The sequence below is a fragment of the Lipophrys pholis genome, assembly GCF_963383615.2.
Source record: "Lipophrys pholis genome assembly, chromosome: 7".
In the NCBI taxonomy this organism is placed as follows: domain Eukaryota; kingdom Metazoa; phylum Chordata; class Actinopteri; order Blenniiformes; family Blenniidae; genus Lipophrys; species Lipophrys pholis.
This window is the reverse complement of record NC_137638.1, coordinates 23,323,418-23,342,458: the sequence shown is the minus strand read 5'-3', so window position 1 is coordinate 23,342,458 and position 19,041 is coordinate 23,323,418. Positions and strand designations below refer to the sequence as shown.

At 44.2% G+C, this 19,041-nt stretch overlaps 1 protein-coding gene across 1 annotated transcript in view; it reads left to right on the top strand.

Annotated features, from left to right (window-relative positions):
• LOC308112666 (tetratricopeptide repeat protein 28-like) overlaps positions 1–19,041 on the top strand; it is a 113,472-nt gene that overhangs the window by 76,363 nt on the left and 18,068 nt on the right. Inside the window, exons 5-9 of the mRNA XM_080468361.1 lie at positions 246–753; positions 10,402–11,198; positions 11,331–11,875; positions 13,055–13,578; positions 18,194–18,303. Coding sequence (XP_080324487.1) covers positions 246–753; positions 10,402–11,198; positions 11,331–11,875; positions 13,055–13,578; positions 18,194–18,303 — 2,484 coding nt within the window. The remainder of the gene's footprint in view (positions 1–245; positions 754–10,401; positions 11,199–11,330; positions 11,876–13,054; positions 13,579–18,193; positions 18,304–19,041) is intronic.

Genomic DNA, 19,041 nt, shown 5'->3' with positions numbered 1-19,041 from the left:
GAGACTTGGGAATTTGGATTTTTCTTCTTCGTTTTTATCATTTGAAGCACAATACTTCTGGGTAAAGGGACATTTTAGAGTGGGTGGGGAATCTGTGATGCGGAGGCAATTGAATTACTCTGTTGATGCAATGTAGGTATAACTAATGGGGCTCTTTAAGATTTCTTTTCACTTGCCTACAGTTTATTGGCATAGAGTTTTTTCTTACCTGCTGCCTGTGTTTTTCTCTGTTTCCCTCTCTTTAGGCTGCATCAATGGCACTGAGCAGCTTGGGCCATGTATATACAGCCATCGGAGACTACCCCAACGCCCTCGCCAGCCACAAGCAATGTGTGCTTTTAGCCAAGCAGTCCAAGGATCAGCTGTCTGAAGCTCGAGAGCTGGGAAACATGGGAGCAGTCTACATCGCCATGGGAGACTTTGAAAATGCTGTCCAATGTCACGAGCAGCATCTGGGCATTGCCAAGGCCCTGGAAAATAAGCGAGAGGAGGCCCGGGCGTATAGTAACCTGGGCAGTGCTTATCACTATCACCGTAACTTTGACAAGGCCATGTCCTACCACACCCATGTGCTGGAGCTTGCCCAGGAGCTGGAGGAAAAGTCCATCGAAATGAGAGCCTATGCTGGACTGGGCCATGCCGCCCGCTGTATGCAGGACTTGGAGCGGGCCAAGCAGTACCATGAACAGCAGCTTTCCATAGCTGAGGGTCTGAAGGACAGGGCCGCCGAAGGGAGAGCCTCTTCTAACTTGGGTACGTATACTAAAGCTGTTTTACAATAAGGTGGCTGATAAGCTGATTTGAGTCCCACTGCAGATGGGACACTACTGTCAATCACTGAGCAACCACAGGATGGGAATCTGGCATGAACCCTGTGCAGAATCAGACACGCAGCTCACAAGACCCTCTGTAGTGACCCCAGAAAGCTGCGACTGAAACAGTCATAAGCAATGATTGCATGAACACACATCCTCCATATCCTCCCAGTAGGTACTAATAGCAAATCACCATAATTACACCTGAGGAAATCATGATGATGATAATAATGACAATCAGTATTCTCTTTCATATACCTTAATATGAATTTGAATACAGAGCAAAGTGCGTATTTAAGTCTGGGAGAGAATAAAAAAACGGTCTTAGATTTCTGTAGCGTAAGATGAGAGGATGAGAGCTGCGTAAAGATAACAATGGCTGCTGGAACTGGTTTGTTGACAGCTAGGAGATAATATCAGTGAAGTTCAGTGAAAGAAGTGCTTGCATGAGACATCAAGACGCTACACAGTGGTTTATGATGCTTTAAGAATAGGGTTTATCAATTCTGGAAAGTTTTTACAGCAGCAGTGGTGTCATCTTTCTTTCTGACAACCAAGCGGTAAACTGTAAAACCTCTCTGGAGCTGCAGGGGACAGTTTATTTAACAATGAGCTGATTAACAGAAAACTAATTGGCTTTTATTTTTCCTTTGTTATATCTAATTGTCATCTGACTCTTTTGTTGAATGTAGCATACACATTAATGCCGTGATCACAGGCTTTGTTGTATTAAAGAGGGACCTTTTAGTATTTTCTAGTATTTCAAAGATGAACCCAGAAAATATTTACTCCTTTGACACTCCCAATCTTTAAAATGGGTTGAGTTTTCTTTTTACTTTCTACTGGAATCCGCCAATTTTGAGTTTATTCTATAAAATCATCTGAAAACATTAGGACTGATTGAAATCCACTCACAGCATGTCGCCCTTTCTGAAATATTCTTTGAACATGGCTGTCGAAGACAATATTAACAGTGCAGTGATGAACGTCTGCCTTAGCACATCCTCACTCTTGAAAACGAAGCAGCTGGTAGTGAGACGTCTTACAGAATCAAGTCAGTAATTGTTTGTTGATTTCATGTGAAAGTGAGACAAAATGAGAGGCGACTGATAAAAACTGAACATCTCTGTCACAAATAGCATTTAATCGTCTTTCTTTGAGCCAGTGAGTGTAGAAATGTCCAGCATGTAGCCTCTCTGCCTGCTTGTGTTGTCAATACGCTGCCGGCTGTATTGTCTTGTCTCTGTTTACTAATTGTATTCAGTCATGTTTATGATCGGTCAGACACGGGTGTTTTTCATACCTTTAAGTAGAGGCAACCAGTTAATTTTGTAAGTCGATGTACTCTCAATCCATCGTCTCCGCTGCTCGAGCAGATCCCAGCTGACGATGAGTGAAGGCAGGTAAATACAGAATAAACACAGAGAGACAGACTCATATCTATAAGCAGGTTAAAGTCAACTCAACACAGAAGAAACTCCCAGCCGGGCTCAAACTCAGGATATTCTTTCTATGAAGCAGAACTGGGCCCACAATGTACAGTTTCATCACTTTTTTTTTCTTTTTTGTTTAGATTAGGATGTTTGTTGATACCGTTTTTGATGATAATTTAAAATGAATGACAGAAACTGTGGACAGTGGAAGGATAGGGATCAGGAACCGGGGCTGAAGCTGGTGCAAATTACACATATTTGCTGTTACAAGACCTTCTGTAAGGATGTGAGGTCTGTCTATAATAAACACAGAATGTAATTAAAGATAAAATGTATGTTTTTCCTGGGAAATCTCTCCACATTATTCTCCTCGGTGCTCACCTTTATACCAGTTTGGATCTGATCACATCCAGAAATGAAATATGGTGTCAAAATAAAAAAGTTAAATGGGAGAAATGAAATATATGGTAAAATCTTTTGATTGAATCGTGAACGTAATTAATGTCCCCTTCAAAATTCAGTCTGATAAAGCCAAATCCTGGAAAATAGAATTATTAACCTTGTGGAGTCTGCAAATATAATGATGAAAGAACCCTTGAGGATAAAGGTGTCCCTGTGGATTTCCAATACCCACGAGATATGTCAGATTGGTAATTCTTCTGTATTTAGTCCAGCAATTACAACCAGCGCAAGATGACTTATGAGAGCCATCAAACCGGTAGTAAACCTGACTCTAATGGACAACTAAGAGGCATGATAGTTCTTTCTAGATGAATTATTCTTTAACCTAATGTGCAAAATTGTGCAAGCAGAGCGTAGGGTTAATCAGCCAAACATAAATTGAACCTGTCCTTTGACCAGGCTAATGGCTGCGCAGTCTGAAGGGCTCTTAGCTCTAACACACACCTGATTTTAAAAGTGAACTGGTAACTGGTTGTCATAAATTAGGGGCTCCGGTGAGAACATTTTATGATGCTACAGTACATGTGATTTTTATTAGAAATGGCTGCGTGTCATGCTGAAGTTTTCCCCAAAAATTTTTTTAACTCTAGCCGTAGGATGATTGTCATTATGAAAGCAAGCGCACTTTTATTCATGATTAGCAGCGACGTTGCGATCCTGTCACGTTCCGTGACAGAGTAATGATAGTGTAGCTGAAGCAGCAGCAAAGATCTCCAGCTGGTGACAGAGCAGAAGCTAAACGAGTGGGTGGTAACGGTGGAACCTGTGGCTCCACGGAGACAAAACGGACAAGCAAGACCTTCATGTGGTCGCGGTAACACTTGACACCATGACGAGCTTGTAGCTCATCTCATTGCTGCCAGATCTGTTAGTACTTTGTCTCGTTTCTTTTTTTTCCCCCCTCTACTTTTTTGATGCCTCCCTCTTTTACTCTGTCCGTCTCCGCCTCATCCCCACTGATTGTAATCTGCAGCTGTCAAGCTCCCAGTAATTGAAACTGACTTGATGAATCGCTTAATTACCTTTAATAGCTGATTCAAGAGGAGCTGAATAATGAAGATAACGCAGAATGAAGTGGAGGTTGTGAAGCATCAGTCTGTAATTGCCCCATTGTTGTTGTTTTTGTTTGCGGCAGTGGGGCGTGCATTGTTTTCCCGTCATCAGCGCCCGCGAGCCTGCTTAGCACAAGAAGATATGGGCTCAAACTACCAGGATGTTGTTCCAGACTTCAAAAAAACATGCTGCCTTTTTATGCGATGCACAAAGAGGGAATGGATGATCGAGTGAAGATTAATGAGCAATGATAAAAGCAAGAAAACAGTGCGGGAGATGGGAAGGGGAAGTCGCAGAAACAGGAAAGAGCAAACTTTTATTATGCCCTCTCAGCTTGTCGTTAATGTTCCATGGAGTGTGGGTGGAGCAGCAGCTGACATGGCTCTAAGGTACAGTTGTATAGAGATTGCCATCCTTTAATATCTAACCATGATGCCCTGCGGTACCAGCAGCCCTGGCTCAGCACACTCTGACCTATAAAGGATATGAAAATGTAGCATTCCAGCCCCATTTATTATTCATTAATTGGCTAACTTACCCCCTAGTCAGCAATATTTAATATCAGAGTGGGATCCAATGCATTTCTTGTATTCATGAAAAAAATATATATAATTAGTTATTATTCTCTCTTGCATTTATCTTCAAAGAGAATCAGAATAAGTTTGTTTGGATTTATTTTATTCTTTTCTTGTCTTTGCCTTTGTTGTGCCCGCTGCTCTCGATTCATTCGCACCTCCTTCTTTGACCATATGTCTCAGAGAAGTCACATGAAACACGGACTCCCATCAGTTGGAGAGGGCTCGAGGTAAAAGTCCTAATTAAGCATTTTCTCCTCTTCCTTTTATCCAGCATCCCCGGGGAATGCTTTCTGCTGATGTTCACGAAAACAAAAGCAACTGAGAGAAGAAAACAACAGCGAGAGAAGTGTTCACAAAGCAACGCAGAATCAGATAATATGCACTGATATGCCGTGCATGTAGATCTTGTCAGTTTAAAAAAAAAAAAACACACAAAAAAACCCCAACAGGTCATACTCTATAATACTGGTGCAGTTTAAGACAAATTGTGACTGTGCAGTTGCATATAGCTATGTAAGTCATGTGATAATTCAACATTTAGATCCACATTGCAGATAATCACAGAGACAACTGCTGTATGCAGTCATCTGACTGTGTCAGAGGTTAATACTGTTGGTACACAATGTGTTCAATCTAAACATGTGGAAGCAGCATTTAGCAGTTACGCAGCACACAAATGGAATAAACTACAAACAGCACTTAAGTCAAACCAAAATGTGAGTTTCTATAAATCCAGGTTAAAAAACGTCTCTTATGTAAATGATTATATTTGTCTTATTTAACAGTTACTCAAAGATGAAGAGAGTGCTGCTATGTTTTGTCCTCTTTTATATTATATATACATTATACAGTGAAAGATGCAGGACTGAGCAAGCGAAAAAGAGAAAGTCGCTGTCGCGAGAGGTGAATTGGTTTCAGGTGACAACCCTGTGTTACTCTGTTGCAGACGTTTATGCAAGCCAGTGGATCTCACTCGCTTGGCCCCTGTCTTCTTCTTTTTATTAGAAAAGCAGCCGATTCATCCTCCCCTCGCATTGGCCCCCTTTCTCTCATGACCAGGGACTGAGCCAGAAAACGGACCAGAGGTCCTGTGAAACACACGGTCTCAGTCCTTGTCCTCACGCTCAAGTGTGCTTCAGGTAGTCTGCAGTTATTATTCACACCAGAGCTATTAACTGAAACAAAAGGGCCGTAGCATTTTTCTGCATTAAGCAACTGGATCCTGTTTCTGGCACATCAGCAAATTCAGCATGAAATGTGATCTCATTCTAACCAGGCACGAGATTGCACTGTGCAACAAAAAAAATAAAAAATACTGACAATGAACGTTGTTTTTTAAGCAGTAGGAGGAATTAGATGTCAGTGCTGGTTCCATGAGTTGAATGAGGGGTGAAGGTCAGTGCAAGAAGGAAACTCAGATCAGACGGAGGGGCTCTGCTTCTTGTTGTTGTTGTTGTTGGAAGACCTCATATGGAGCAGGCATGCATCTATCTATACTCTGTCCTTTTTATCTCCTCTCTTCCTGTCTCGCTGTCAGTCAGACGGTTGGAGATGTCTGTGTCTGCAAGTGAGGATTTGGTTGCTGAAGCCCAGACCCCCTCAGCTCCACCCCTTCCTGCAGGCCCCAGGAGGATCGAACATCTGCTTCAGCTCACTGCCTCCCCCAGCTGATCATGAGATACATTCTTCTATCCCCTACTATCATGTATTACAATTAGGATACTTGCTGTATAATAATGCAGCCTATCAATTTTTGCTCACCCTTGTCTTTTACATTAACTGGGGTATCCTGGCCCGTTATGATGAATGTGAATAGATTGTGTCTGGAAGTGTGAGACACTCAGAAACTGCAGCAGCTGCATTTCTTCATCCAGGCGCCAACAAAAGCAGAGCATGTTTGGACAAAGTGAGTCAAAGGTCAATGTTTGATGTGTTTTGACTGGCAGAAGCACTCAATAGTTACACCGCGATCCTGTGAATCAGAGTTGAATGCTGTATGATTATGTAATTCTGGTTAAAAAAGTACGGGGGAGGAGTGTTCCAGAATAGATTGTGGCCAATTGCACTGAATGCATCACACACCTTTAACCCATTTGAGTCGCTATCTGAAGCCGGCTCTGCAGTTGGTTGCATATAATCTAAGGTGATATAGTGAATGTCCATCAGTGCAGACACTTTAGATAAGGCGTGTCCAAACTCGGTCCTGGAGGGTCAGTGTTCGGCATGTTTTAGTTCTCCCTGCTTCAGCATGCCGGAATCTAATGATGATGTCATCACCAAGGTTGTGAAAAAGCCCAATAATTGAAGCCCTCATTGCAATCAGTGGTTCTGCAACTGGGAGAGAGCTAAACCCTGCAGGACGCCGGCCCTCCAGGACCGAGCTCGGACACCCCTGCTTTAGATGAATGAGATGAAGAGCAATAGATACCTCGTAGATGTTTCAAGTCTCGTCACAAGAACAAGCATTAGATAATTTCAGGAGGACAATTCAAGTTATTTGGGATGTGACACCAGAATAGAGTCAATGTCTGACTCAGGCAACTATATCCAACTTGGCATCTCGCATCAGAACTTGCATCATGTTGTGATAAAAGCAGGATTACCAGACCAGGTATCTGCAGTCACTGATTAGTCCTATCCTGGTGAGGACAGTTTCAAATTCCCGGTTTCTTATTAAATGTCCTTCAAAGTGTTAAATTTTTTAAAAAATTTACAAAACTTATTTTCATTTATATATACTTTCACTTTGATATCCTCTGTCTGCCTTTCCAACAAACACCACTCAGGTGCTTCGACTACCATGTTGATTTGCTACTCAAACACATTTAACCCTCAATCAATATCTTTTAGGAATGATTCGAGTTATTCAAAGTCAAACTCAAGTAAGATGGTGTTGTTTGGTAAATACTATCATACTTCAATTGAATTTTCCTCAAAGACTGACTTCTGTTTTTATATTTTACTCACGCCTCTCTCCTCAAGTTCAGACTTTGAAAAAGCAACAACATTCCTGCATCGTCTGCTATTCTTCAGTTTTTCACTTCACAAACATTATTGTAAATTACAATGTTGACTTCATTGTAAAATATAAATATGAAGGAATACACCAAAGTCATTATTGTGGGCTCAGGCAGGTCATCTCTCCGCTATTCTCAGCATCACCCCGGGCCAGTGGCAGCAGCAGCAGCATTGTTTGTGGAATCTTTTTCAGCTAACTGTAGCCCAGCAGCGCTGCGGACCTTCCCAAGCTCCTGGAAGAATGACACAGTGATTTACTCCGAACACGACACCATCCCTCAAAGTCATCACTGCAGCATATCCCTCTATGTACAGCCAGCTGTGTAATGAAAAGTGACAACACATTGCCATGCATTTAATGTCTTTGGTCATGGGGTGGGGATGGATGGGGCTCTTCTACACAAAATGTTGGAATCTTGTGGCGTGTGCTTTATCCTGGTTTTTCAATGTCTTTGTCTCAGGCTGTTTGACAAAAAACCAAAAAAATGGAATAATTGAGCCGTGTTGTTGCGTTTTTAGTCAGGCCACAGGTGCCACAGATTTAAAAAAGGATTAAAAGGAAAAGGGTTAAAAATAAAACGGTACAAAGATTTATTTATTTCTTTTTTTTTCCAGCGGTAATTTAGATTTCGACAGCATGACCACATCACCCTGACCTCCTCTTACTAATTCCCCAATTTTTGTTTTGTGGCACTGTTTACCAACATGTCTGTTGTGGTTTTATTTACTGTTCTGCTGGATACCATTCCCTGAGGGCTCCATAATCCTCTTACCATATGGGGGGTCACAGAAAATATTTCTTGCCTGGAGTGCAGCTCCAAGCGTAGCCTCAGGCTTATGGCAATTTTGGCTGCTGCCTCCAAGCCCAACCTCAAACCTCGCCATACTTCCCCAGCCTCTGTCCAGCCTGTCTGCTTTACCCCAACGGCCATCACCCCCACAACCATTTTTAGCCTGCAGCATGGAACATGTTTGCTGGTAATACATCAGTAGGCATTATATCCTCAGTAAGATCGACCTCCGTTGGGAAAAGCCTAACCTTGGGAGTGACTTTGTGGCGAGGGCTGTCAGAGCTCCTCCAACTGGCTTGCTCTGCATCTTAAAATGCCTCCACTCTCAGGAAAGACTCTCAAGAAAAGGCAACGCTCAAGATTTTGTCGCAGGGTAGAAAACGTCTACGGCAAAGAAGTCCAACAACACCAAAGCCTGATGTTTACTGTAATTACACTGTTCATAATCGGCAACAACAACTGCAAGTCTTGTTTCTTTCTGCAAATTGCTCTTCCGCCATCACGTTTGACTCAGTGGTACACCGAGCATACCAATTCCTCCAGGCTGTGACCTGATGATTACAGGGTCATCTCGGGTTGTATCACTCCGACCTGCGAACATATGCAAGCAGACAAACAAAAATCAGGTTTGATTTCTCAGTCGGCCTGTGCGACACTCTGAATCACGGCCTGAATTTAGAAGGCAGAGGATCTTTGATTATGTGTCCCAAAAAAATCCTGTCTATTGGCACAAGAGCTGATGGATTTTTTTTTTCTAGTTCTAATTTCCAGACACCCAATTCAGACAAGTTTAGTTTTTAATTAAATTCTTCTTTTAGACTTGATTAAGAGCAAAATAATAATTATGCACATTTCACACATACAGACAATGCATATTTCTCTCCATCCCACAGAGGTATTCCTCTATAGTGTCTGTTTATAAAATACAATATAAATATATAAGGTTTTTCTTCAGATATTAATGGCCTGATCTGCTCGTTGTTGTTTCAGCCAACATTGAAATCCTTACTCATTTGTAACATTAAACCCCTACTGTTGTTTGAACCCTCTGTTTAGTTTCAATCCCACTGTTTATGTAGCCTGTGTTCCGGCCCATTATGTGGCAGGTTGAATGGGAAAACACACATGGCGGTAACTAATCCCAGCGGCACCATGACATACCAACCACAAGCTACAGAGCCCCCTCTGTCCCTGGTTCCCACCCACTCTGGCTCCAGAACCGTTTCCATCCCTGGAGTCCCATCAGTGGCTGCACTCCCATCCTACGAGCCCATTAGCTTCCATGCTGATGCAGCAAAACAATGATGGTCAGGCTGTATGGTGGATGAAAGGCAGGATTTGTTTTGTGTGTGTGCCTCTTTTCCTCTGCGTCTCTTTTTTTTTTTTTTTTTTTTTTTGCTTCTGGTTTCTGCGTCTATATCTATAAACCTGCAGCCAGCCTGCCATCCTTTTAAATAAGTTTTAATATTATCAGTGTAAATATTAATATGAAAGTTTTGGGTGACAAAGCAAAAGAGGAGACATAAAGATTCAAAGTGTGCCTCTGAGGAAAAGAAGAAAGAGAGATATTGCAGATATACTGTGATGACTCTTTACTCTGTGGAGTGTGTGTGTGTGTGTGTGTGTGTGTGTGTGTGTGTGTGTGTGTGTGTGTGTGTGTGTGTGTGTGTGTGTGTGTGTGTGTGTGTGTGTGCGTGTGTGCCAGATGGCTGCCTGACTGTGGGGTAAAGCTATTATTTTTCAGAGGACGGTATTTTATCAGAGATAATGCGCTCAATGCACTGGGTTCTCCATTATTTATTGTTTCTCCACACTTATCTCATTTTTTTTCTTAAGTTGTTTGCTGAGCTTTCTATCTGCTAGTCACACTCTATCCCACTTTAACTTCCTCTATCATTTTTTTTTTTTTTTTTTGTAGTTCTCCCACAACTACTTTCTATGCTGTGGAAAAGTTGTTGATTTGGGTAGAATCCCTGTAAGACACAGTCATCAAAGACAGCTTAAACAATCAAAAGATTCTATTTTGGTGTTGTAATAACTGTTTGATTGCACTACATTTTAATGACCATAATTCAGTGGGAGAGTGTGTTGTGTAAGCAGAGAACAGATGGCTCAGTGAGCATATTTTAACAACCAAATGACTTGTTTTGTACATGAAGCGCTGACGAGGCACTTGAATTTTACTCAATTACATTTTTTCTCAGAATGGGTCTTTAACTTCACCCTCTTGCTTTCTCTCCTCTCTCCACAGGAATCATCCACCAAATGAAGGGGGACTATGAGACTGCACTGAAACTACACAAGACACACCTGGCAATCGCTCAGGAGCTCAATGACTATGCCGCTCAGGGCCGTTCTTACGGCAACATGGGGAACGCCTACAACGCCCTGGGAGCCTTTGATCAAGCTGTCCGCTACCACCGCCAGGAGCTGCAGATCTCCATGGAGGTCAATGACCGGGCTTCACAGGCCTCCACCCACGGCAACCTGGCTGTTGCTTACCAGGCTCTTGGTGCCCATGACCGCGCACTGCAGCATTACCAGAACCACCTCAACATAGCTCGTGAGCTCAGAGACGTCCAGAGCGAGGCACGGGCTCTGGGCAACCTCGGCAACTTCCACTGCTCTCGGGGAGAGTTCCCACAGGCTGTGCCCTATTATGAGCAGTACCTCCGACTCTCCCCTGACCTCCAAGACATGGAGAGCGAGGGGAAAGTTTGTCATAATCTCGGATACGCCCACTACTGCTTGGGCAACTATCAGGATGCTGTCAAGTACTATGAGCAGGACCTGGCGCTGGCTAAGGACCTTCATGACAAGCTGAGCCAGGCCAAGGCGTACTGTAACCTTGGTTTGGCTTTCAAGGCCCTGGGAGACTTTGCGAAGGCAGAAGAGTGTCAGAAGTACCTTTTGTCACTGGCGCAATCCCTGAACAATGCACAAGCTCGCTTCAGAGCTCTGGGGAACCTGGGAGACATATTTGTCTGTAAAAAGGATGTCGCTGGGGCCATTCAGTTTTATGAGCAGCAGCTGGCCTTGGCTCACCAGGTGTGCCCCACATAATAAATGCATACTCTACAACAATTCTTTTCGTAGCATACAAGTTATGTAATTTGTAAAGTAATTTTGGCGTTGTTCTCTTGTGTCACACATGATGATATTGTGAATTTCTTGTTTCAGGTTAAGGAGCGTAGGATGGAGGCCTGTGCGTATGCTGCCCTTGGGGCCACTTACAGACTCGTGCAGAAGTATGACAAAGCTCTAGGCTACCACACCCAGGAGCTGGAGGTGTACCAAGAGCTTGGCGACATGTCAGGAGAATGCAAAGCCCATGGTCACCTGGCAGCTGTTTACATGGCCCTCGGGAAGTACGCCATGGCGTTCAAGAGTTACGAAGAGCAGTTAGAACTAGGTCGGAGGCTGAAAGATCCTGTGGTGGAGGCTCAGGTGTACGGCAACATGGGCATCACAAAAATGAATGTAGGAGTGATGGAGGAAGCTATTGGCTACCTGGAGCAGCAGCTGGCCACATTACAGCAGCTTAGTGGCAATGAGGCAGTAATGGACCGGGGCAGAGCTTATGGAAACCTGGGAGACTGTTACGAGGCTTTGGGAGACTTTGAGGAAGCTATCAAATACTATGACCAGTATCTCTCTGTGGCACAGAGCCTCAACCGCATGCAGGACCAGGAGAAAGCCTATAGAGGCTTAGGAAATGGGCACAGGTGAGTCTGGAGCTTTGTTTCAAATTAACACTTACTGTACATATATTTCCTTTTCAGTATCAGTTTCTTCGAATGCCTGCTGTTGAAATTAAAAGCCACGGTTTTGCTTATTACCGCAGCACTTTGCATATCATTTGTCTCCTTACGTTCATTATCAAGGACCACCACAGTTTATAGACACCTTGCTGGTGATCACTGTGTCTAGCGTGAGCTGTCTCAGCAGCAGCCGTGTCACCCCGGCCTTATCTGTATGCAAAGTGGCTTTGGCGTGAAGACGTCTGAAACTTGGGGGGGAAGCGCAGCTATTTTGAGACAACCTCTTACATCCTGTGTCTCTTCTCCCTCTCATTTCTCCTCATGCCCCCCAAATCAGCTGATAGCAACCTGGGAGAGCACAGTGCAAAATAAGACTCGAAAGGCTTGCTAAAATCCTCCATTCAGAGACGATTTTCTTCTTATTGTGCATCATCAGCATGGCACCACAGCAATCTCACACAGCAGTATTAGCCATGCATGACTTCAGAAGGGAATAATAGACATCACACACAAACCCTTCTGATCTTCCAGCAGCTCTGCGTCAAGCAAATATGTTATTCCACAACATTGATTAAGCTAGGGGCTTTTATTCTTTTAAAGTTTCATTTGAACCAACAACCAGTTGGTGTCTGAGAATGTGAATAAAGTCAGCAGGATGGCTGTTAAGGTGTGTCAAATGTGCAAAGAGTCACTCAACCCACAGGAGGATAGAAACAGACATTTGACAAATGACCCATCTCGTTTGAGGATGGTATATCGTCTGCATTTAAAATGTCAGACAATTTGCCATGATTACATTGTAATTTGTCCACATGCACAGCCTTTCATTGACACCAAAACTGAAGCAATATGTTGTGCAAATAAAAAATGAAAATGTGCACCTCGCTCCTTTTATTCCCCACTTTAAAAAATTATATGTCTTGTTCACTTGTTAATAAACAAGTTTCCTCTAAATATGTGACAAACTGACATAAATGGATCCTGTGCAGGACACAGATGAGGATGACATCCTGGTGTTGGTGAAACACAAAATGCCAATGACAGAATTTCCCTTTAGATTTTCTCATTGGGTTGTTATCTAAAACACCTCACTCCTAATCTGCTTCACTGTGACACTCATTGGTTTCCTGTCTTTCTCTGCAGGGCCATGGGAAACCTACAGCAATCATTGGTGTGTTTTGAGAAACGACTCGTGGTGGCTCATGAGCTGGGGGAGTGTGGAGGCAAGGCTCAGGCCTACGGTGAACTGGGCGCGCTCCACAGCCAACTAGGCAATTATGAGCAAGCCATCTCCTGCCTGGAGCGTCAGCTGGCCATTGCCCGAGACACCCAGGACAGGCTATTGGAGGGAGACGCCAGCTGTGGTTTGGGTGCTGTATATCAAGCTATGGGAGAGTACGAGACAGCCCTGCGATGCCACCAAAGTGACCTGGAGATTGCAGAGGAGGCAGGGAGCACCACGCGCCAGGCTCGCGCCTATGGGAACTTGGGCCTCACCTACGAATCTCTAGGAAACTACGAGCGGGCGGTCGTGTTTCAAGAGCAGCACCTAAGCGTGGCGGCTCAGACTAACGACTTGGCTGCCAAGACATTGGCCTATGGCAGCTTGGGGAGAACACACCACGCACTGCAAAACTACTCACAAGCTGTCATGTACCTGCAGGAAGGTGAGTGAGTCAGGGGGAGCAGCAGAGAGGATTGCCTTTGTTGCCTGAGCTGATAGGCTTAGAGTTTGTGAATTCATGAATATGAAATTCAGAGCCTTTTTGTTGCTAAGCCTTTGCCACATTTTATTAGTCCGCATCCATGTGTGTGTGCGCCCGGGCTTTTGTGCTTATGTGTTCTGAGTGTGCGGGGGGATTTTGTGTGTTGTCTTCAGAGCTGCATAGGTATACCGGTATTTGTGTGTATATGTCTTTGCAAACCTATCAGGATGCATGCCAAGGTATTTCTCCTGTTTACTGCTAGCTGTTTTTCACAGCTATATCTACTTTCTCAGAGGGTTCTTCGCAGCAAGCTGCCAAAGGATCTTTTCACACCGTGACTGTCAGGCTCCTGCCTCTCACGCTTCATTGTCCCCTGCAGATTATAGTGAAATAAAAACATCCCGCTTGGTCCCTCTAAAATTCATTATGTCAGTGAGAGTGCAGGAAGTGTTTGTCACCAAGAAGGTGATAAGTGGGAGCATTCACGGATGTGAGCTGAATGTCCACACTACCAGCTTTGCCTGGGCCCATTGATAGACTTTATGTTCAGGCACACCCACCGTGAAACAACCCATTCCCCATTTGAATCTAGCAAAGCTGGAGATGGTGTATAAGGACATTGGGACATTTCAACCGGCATGGAGTAAATAAAAGAGAACAGGAATAAATCTCTGCTCCTCCGGCCGCTGTATAAGAGTAAGCCTGGTCTGCAGTGACCCATACACCCTCTGCAGGGCTGCTTGTTGCGCTTTAATGGAAAGAAAGGCGACAGGCCATTCTGTCTCCAGCCTGTCCTCCTGTTGTCCCCTGCACTGTCCTTGTATTGTTCTTTGGCCTGGCTGTGAAAAAGAACTGTGCCTTCACTACCTCTGACAGCCAATTATTTCTGGCCAACCTACCCAGACCGAAAAGTTGGCATGGTTTTTCGTTTCAGTGTTTCTTTTTTTTTTTTTTTTTTCACTAGTTTTGTTTCCCTTTTTCATTCTCTATGCAGCGCTGCACCTTTTTGTTTTCCAAAACGTAATAATTGGGGACAGGTATGGTGAGTCAACTCACTCCAGACTTGTTCTCAATCAAACTGTTGGTGACATGTGGCCTCCAAATGACTGGATCTGATATTTATTTATTGTTGTGTAGCTGTATGGAAATACCAATTAACTGCTGTTAGATGACACACTTTCTGTCACTTAGACTGTCACACAATTAAAACATTTTTGTTGTTGTATAATGCCAAACAGTGCATACCACTATTTCACTCTTAAACAAAAGAGTCATTTCACACCAAGATGCACTCTTCAACGATTAACACAATCAATAGTGTCATTAAATCAATGCAGTCATTGTGGCGACTAATGGAGGTATAACTGTTTCTCTCTGCTTGGTTTATGGAAAGCCGCATGGAAATAATGACTGGATGAGCAGCGTTAACCTACAATTGTCCGCTTTCTTAGAAATGTACCAAATGCTGACCTGGGAACTGACTCAAGAATTCCAATTAAATACGTTCATGTTGTTCAGCCTTTGAAGAGCTTGTTAGGAGGCATATAAAACTGCATGCCTTTGGGTGATGTGTTCTCTTTATGTGAAATATCGGACCAGTCATCAATACATTTGGACCTCCCTGTGATTTTCTACTACATTTCTTTAACTCTTGAACGGTTTCTTCTGGTACAGATGTTGGAACGCCAGACAGCCTGTTGGCTTATTGAACTACTGCGCTTTACAGTTTCGTGTTTTGATGTTTTCATTCCTCAGCTTCAACTCACACAAGACAAAATCTTTCACTCTGAGTAGGTATATATTGTTTTTAGACATTATTATTTGTAACTTGCGAATGCTAATCATGTTTTAATTAGCACTTCACAACAATGCGAGCCTTTGTTTCTGCTGGATCAATATACAATCAGTTAGTCATTTTCTGTAGTATTATAAAGTTCATTCTTCTAACTTGGGTCCTGTGTTTTAGTATTGTCAATATGCAACAGCGGTTGGTCTATGACTTGATTATTCACACAAAAGAGCAATATTTCAGCATAATAAGAGGTTACAACATGAAAATATTAGCAGTCTTTTTTTTCCCCTTTGTTTATGATACACATAAGATGCTTTGTCCAAACTGCACGCCGAATGCTTGACAGCCTCAGAAAGCCCCTCCCCATGCAGCGTCTGAACAGGGATTTCTGTGTCTGACATTCACATCCACTTCATGGCATGATTGTCCGGCCGCGCAGTGATGAGAGAGGACCGGGATGCTGTACTTCCATCTCTTGCTCGCTCTTTTTTTTTTTTTTTTTCATCGTTTTTGTGGTCCATCTGTACAATGAAATGCCGCATCATCTCTTATGTCAGTGTCTTAAGATTTGTGCCCATTTTTAAATAGAACTTCTGACTCTCTTGGCGGTTCCACATGTGGTCATGATCAAAGGACCCTGTGTTGTAATGTGTGTGTGTGTGTGTGTGTCCCAGGGTGTTTGCGTTACAGCACACGATATGTCTATGTGTCCACACATATAGAGCTTGTGTCTGAAAACAGAGGTGCGTGGGCCTCAGGGGCTGCAGAGGATCTCTCACCCAGCTGTCAAGCAGCCTTTAAAGTGTTCTCTAGTTGCTCTTCAGGGTGCAGCCAGCCACGGCCACATCCTCATGTCAGCCGATGCTACGTGACTGTGCCTGCGGGGCGCACCAAAGGCACGCGCGGTGACAGTGACAGGCACTGAATGATACAGAGGGGAAGAACAGAGGGAATGAGAGAACTACGAAAGGAAGGAGACAGAGAGAAAACGAGAGCGGATGGCAGCCGGGTGGAGGGGAAAAGACAGAGATCGGCATGAGTCATAATTCACATGCATTATTTTACTGTCAACCGGAGAATAAAGAAAACACAGAGTTGGTTGACATTCAGGCTTGATCATAAAGAACTATCAGAGAGTAGCTCCGAGAGAGGAAGAAAGGTTTTTGTGTGAGAGCATCACTGTATGGGAGTGCATGTGTGAGGATGAGTGTGTGTGCATGTGCAGATGAAAGGCTCAGAGTTAGAGTTGAGATGAGTGAGGGCTGAGCCTGTCAGAGAATGAAAAGGATAATTTAGATCTGTTTCCTCTGTCTTGCTCCAGCGCCTAATGAGCCCTAAGCAGTGCCGAGTCCCTGCACGCACTGCCACCACAGTAAAGATGAAACAGGTAGAGAGCGCGGGGGGCCAAAGACACAGGCTCACAGATGAGAAAATGAATACAGGAGGTAGAGGGAAAGAGGAGCACAGCAGATGTATGAGGGGAGAGGGCAGGCAGGCAAACAGAGGGAGGGTGTGTGGAAAGATAAGGAGAGAAGGGAGACTGTTGCAGGCTTCAAAGGCTGCCGGCTAGCATGGCCATGAAGGAGCCATGAAGTCTATGGCGGCGTGGTGTGCCGGGCTTGTGGAATAGGCTGGCTTTTCAGGTCACGCTCTCTGTTCTTGGCTTATCTGGTCCAGCCACAGACTGTTTTCCAGGAATGCAGGGAAAAGCAGACGTGGACGGAGGTGGCTTGGCCCGTTTCCTCCTCTCTTTGACCGAAAGCATGTTCAGACCCCTTCAGACACAAGCGAGAGAGTGGAGAGAACAGACTTGCGAATGTGGAGTTACTGTTGAGACTGTGCAGGCATGAGCGATTGCCTAGTGCAAACTGCAGAATGCCTGGGATGCATTTAGCACCTTGTGGGTGATTTGTGGCCCAGCAGCTGTTGTTGTTGTTTTGATTATCATCATTATTATTACTATTATTATTTGTCCTCAGTGGAGTGGCATTTTCATCCCAGTAATTGGGCCGAACCAAGAAGTCGGCAGGCCGACTGAGGACACATGCAAAGATGCGGCATATGCTTCACTGCTTGAGGAATTGGACGTGAAAAACAAACTGTGCGGGTGCCAGGTGATCTGACACGGGCGCACTCACTGAACATACACACCTAAAGACACGTGCACATCGGGCACATTCAGACCTCCCCTGGCTTCCCAGACAGCTCTGAAAGTCCCAAACTAAATATCACCAACTTGAGCAGTGAGTTTGCAAACAGTCTATTATTAGCTCTCCAATGTGTTTGCTAATATTTACAGACGTCCATTGTGTGGCTTTTTTATTTTTTTCTTGTAATGCAAGCATTAACAGTGTGTTTGTGTTTGCTCAGCCAGTCAATTCTCAGCATTGATTACTATGCAGTCCGATTAGAGCTCTAACAGCCTCCCTCTATGGCAGAAGTGTGTGTGTGTGTGTGTGTGTGTGTGTGTGTGTGTGTGTGTGTGTGTGTGTGTGTGTGTGTGTGTGTGTGTGTGTGTGTGTGTGTGTGTGTGTGTGTGTGTGTGTGTGTGTGTGTGTGTGTGTGTGTGTGTGTGTGTGTGTGTGTGTGTGTGTGTGTGTTGGACCCACTGTGAGCAGTATCTTACAACTGAGGCCAAATATCCAAACCTGTTTGCTGTCAGAACATCAGTACCATGCTATGCTTACATCTGTTACTCTGAGAGATACCTCGGAGTGTGTCTGCTCTGAATAATTTTTGCTCTCCTCTCCCTCTCATCTGTTCCCATTCCTCCCCTCGTGACAGGCCTGCGGCTTGCAGAGCAGCTGGCTCGGCGTGAGGACGAGGCAAAAATCCGCCATCGTCTCGGGCTCTCTCTGTGGGCCAGTGGGAATCTGGAGGAGGCTCAACATCAGGTAGAGTAGCTCCTGTTCCTTCCTTCTTCTTTTTTTTTCCTGTCTTGATTTACCTCTTCTCTTTGCATCTCCTTTCGTTTCTTCTCTCTGGCCTCCTTCCAGCAAATCCTCCTCTTGTAGTTAAAGCTGACCTCCGATAAGCCCACATCTGTTGGCCTAAAAGTTGGTAAAGATTACAAATGAGGAGTGGAAGTAGATGTCCACACAAATTCTGGGTAGAAAACACAAGTTTTCAGTACTGCCCTTGTGGTGAATGAAAGAGTCAAAAGGACAAAGAATAACAGGGGCGAGGGGGAAGCAGAGGGGGCTACAGAGCTCGGACATTGCTGCTGGCAATATGCTGGGGAGTCTGTGGAGCTGGTAAAAGCTGTCATCTCAGCAGACAGACGACAGATGAGTAAAGATTTTTTTTTAGTGTCCGTGTGCATGGTCTCAGGAGCCCATAGCCCCTGCATCACATTCACCGCTCTTCAGCCCACTGCCCACCTGGCAAGCATGGAATATCCCCTTAACATCTCTCTTTGCAGTCTGTTCACACACGCTGCAGTTCAAGATTTGATTTATTTTTTTTTCTTCTTCTTTCCGGCATGTGTATCCACACACAAGATTGTGAACATTCAGCCAACAGCAGTGGCTGTCACGTGTGTCTGCAGGGATGTTTTCTCAGCTGCTTTCCTTTTCAAAAATCTGCTCCAAAACATTTTTGCTGTGATAGATGCACCCAACTTACATCTATGT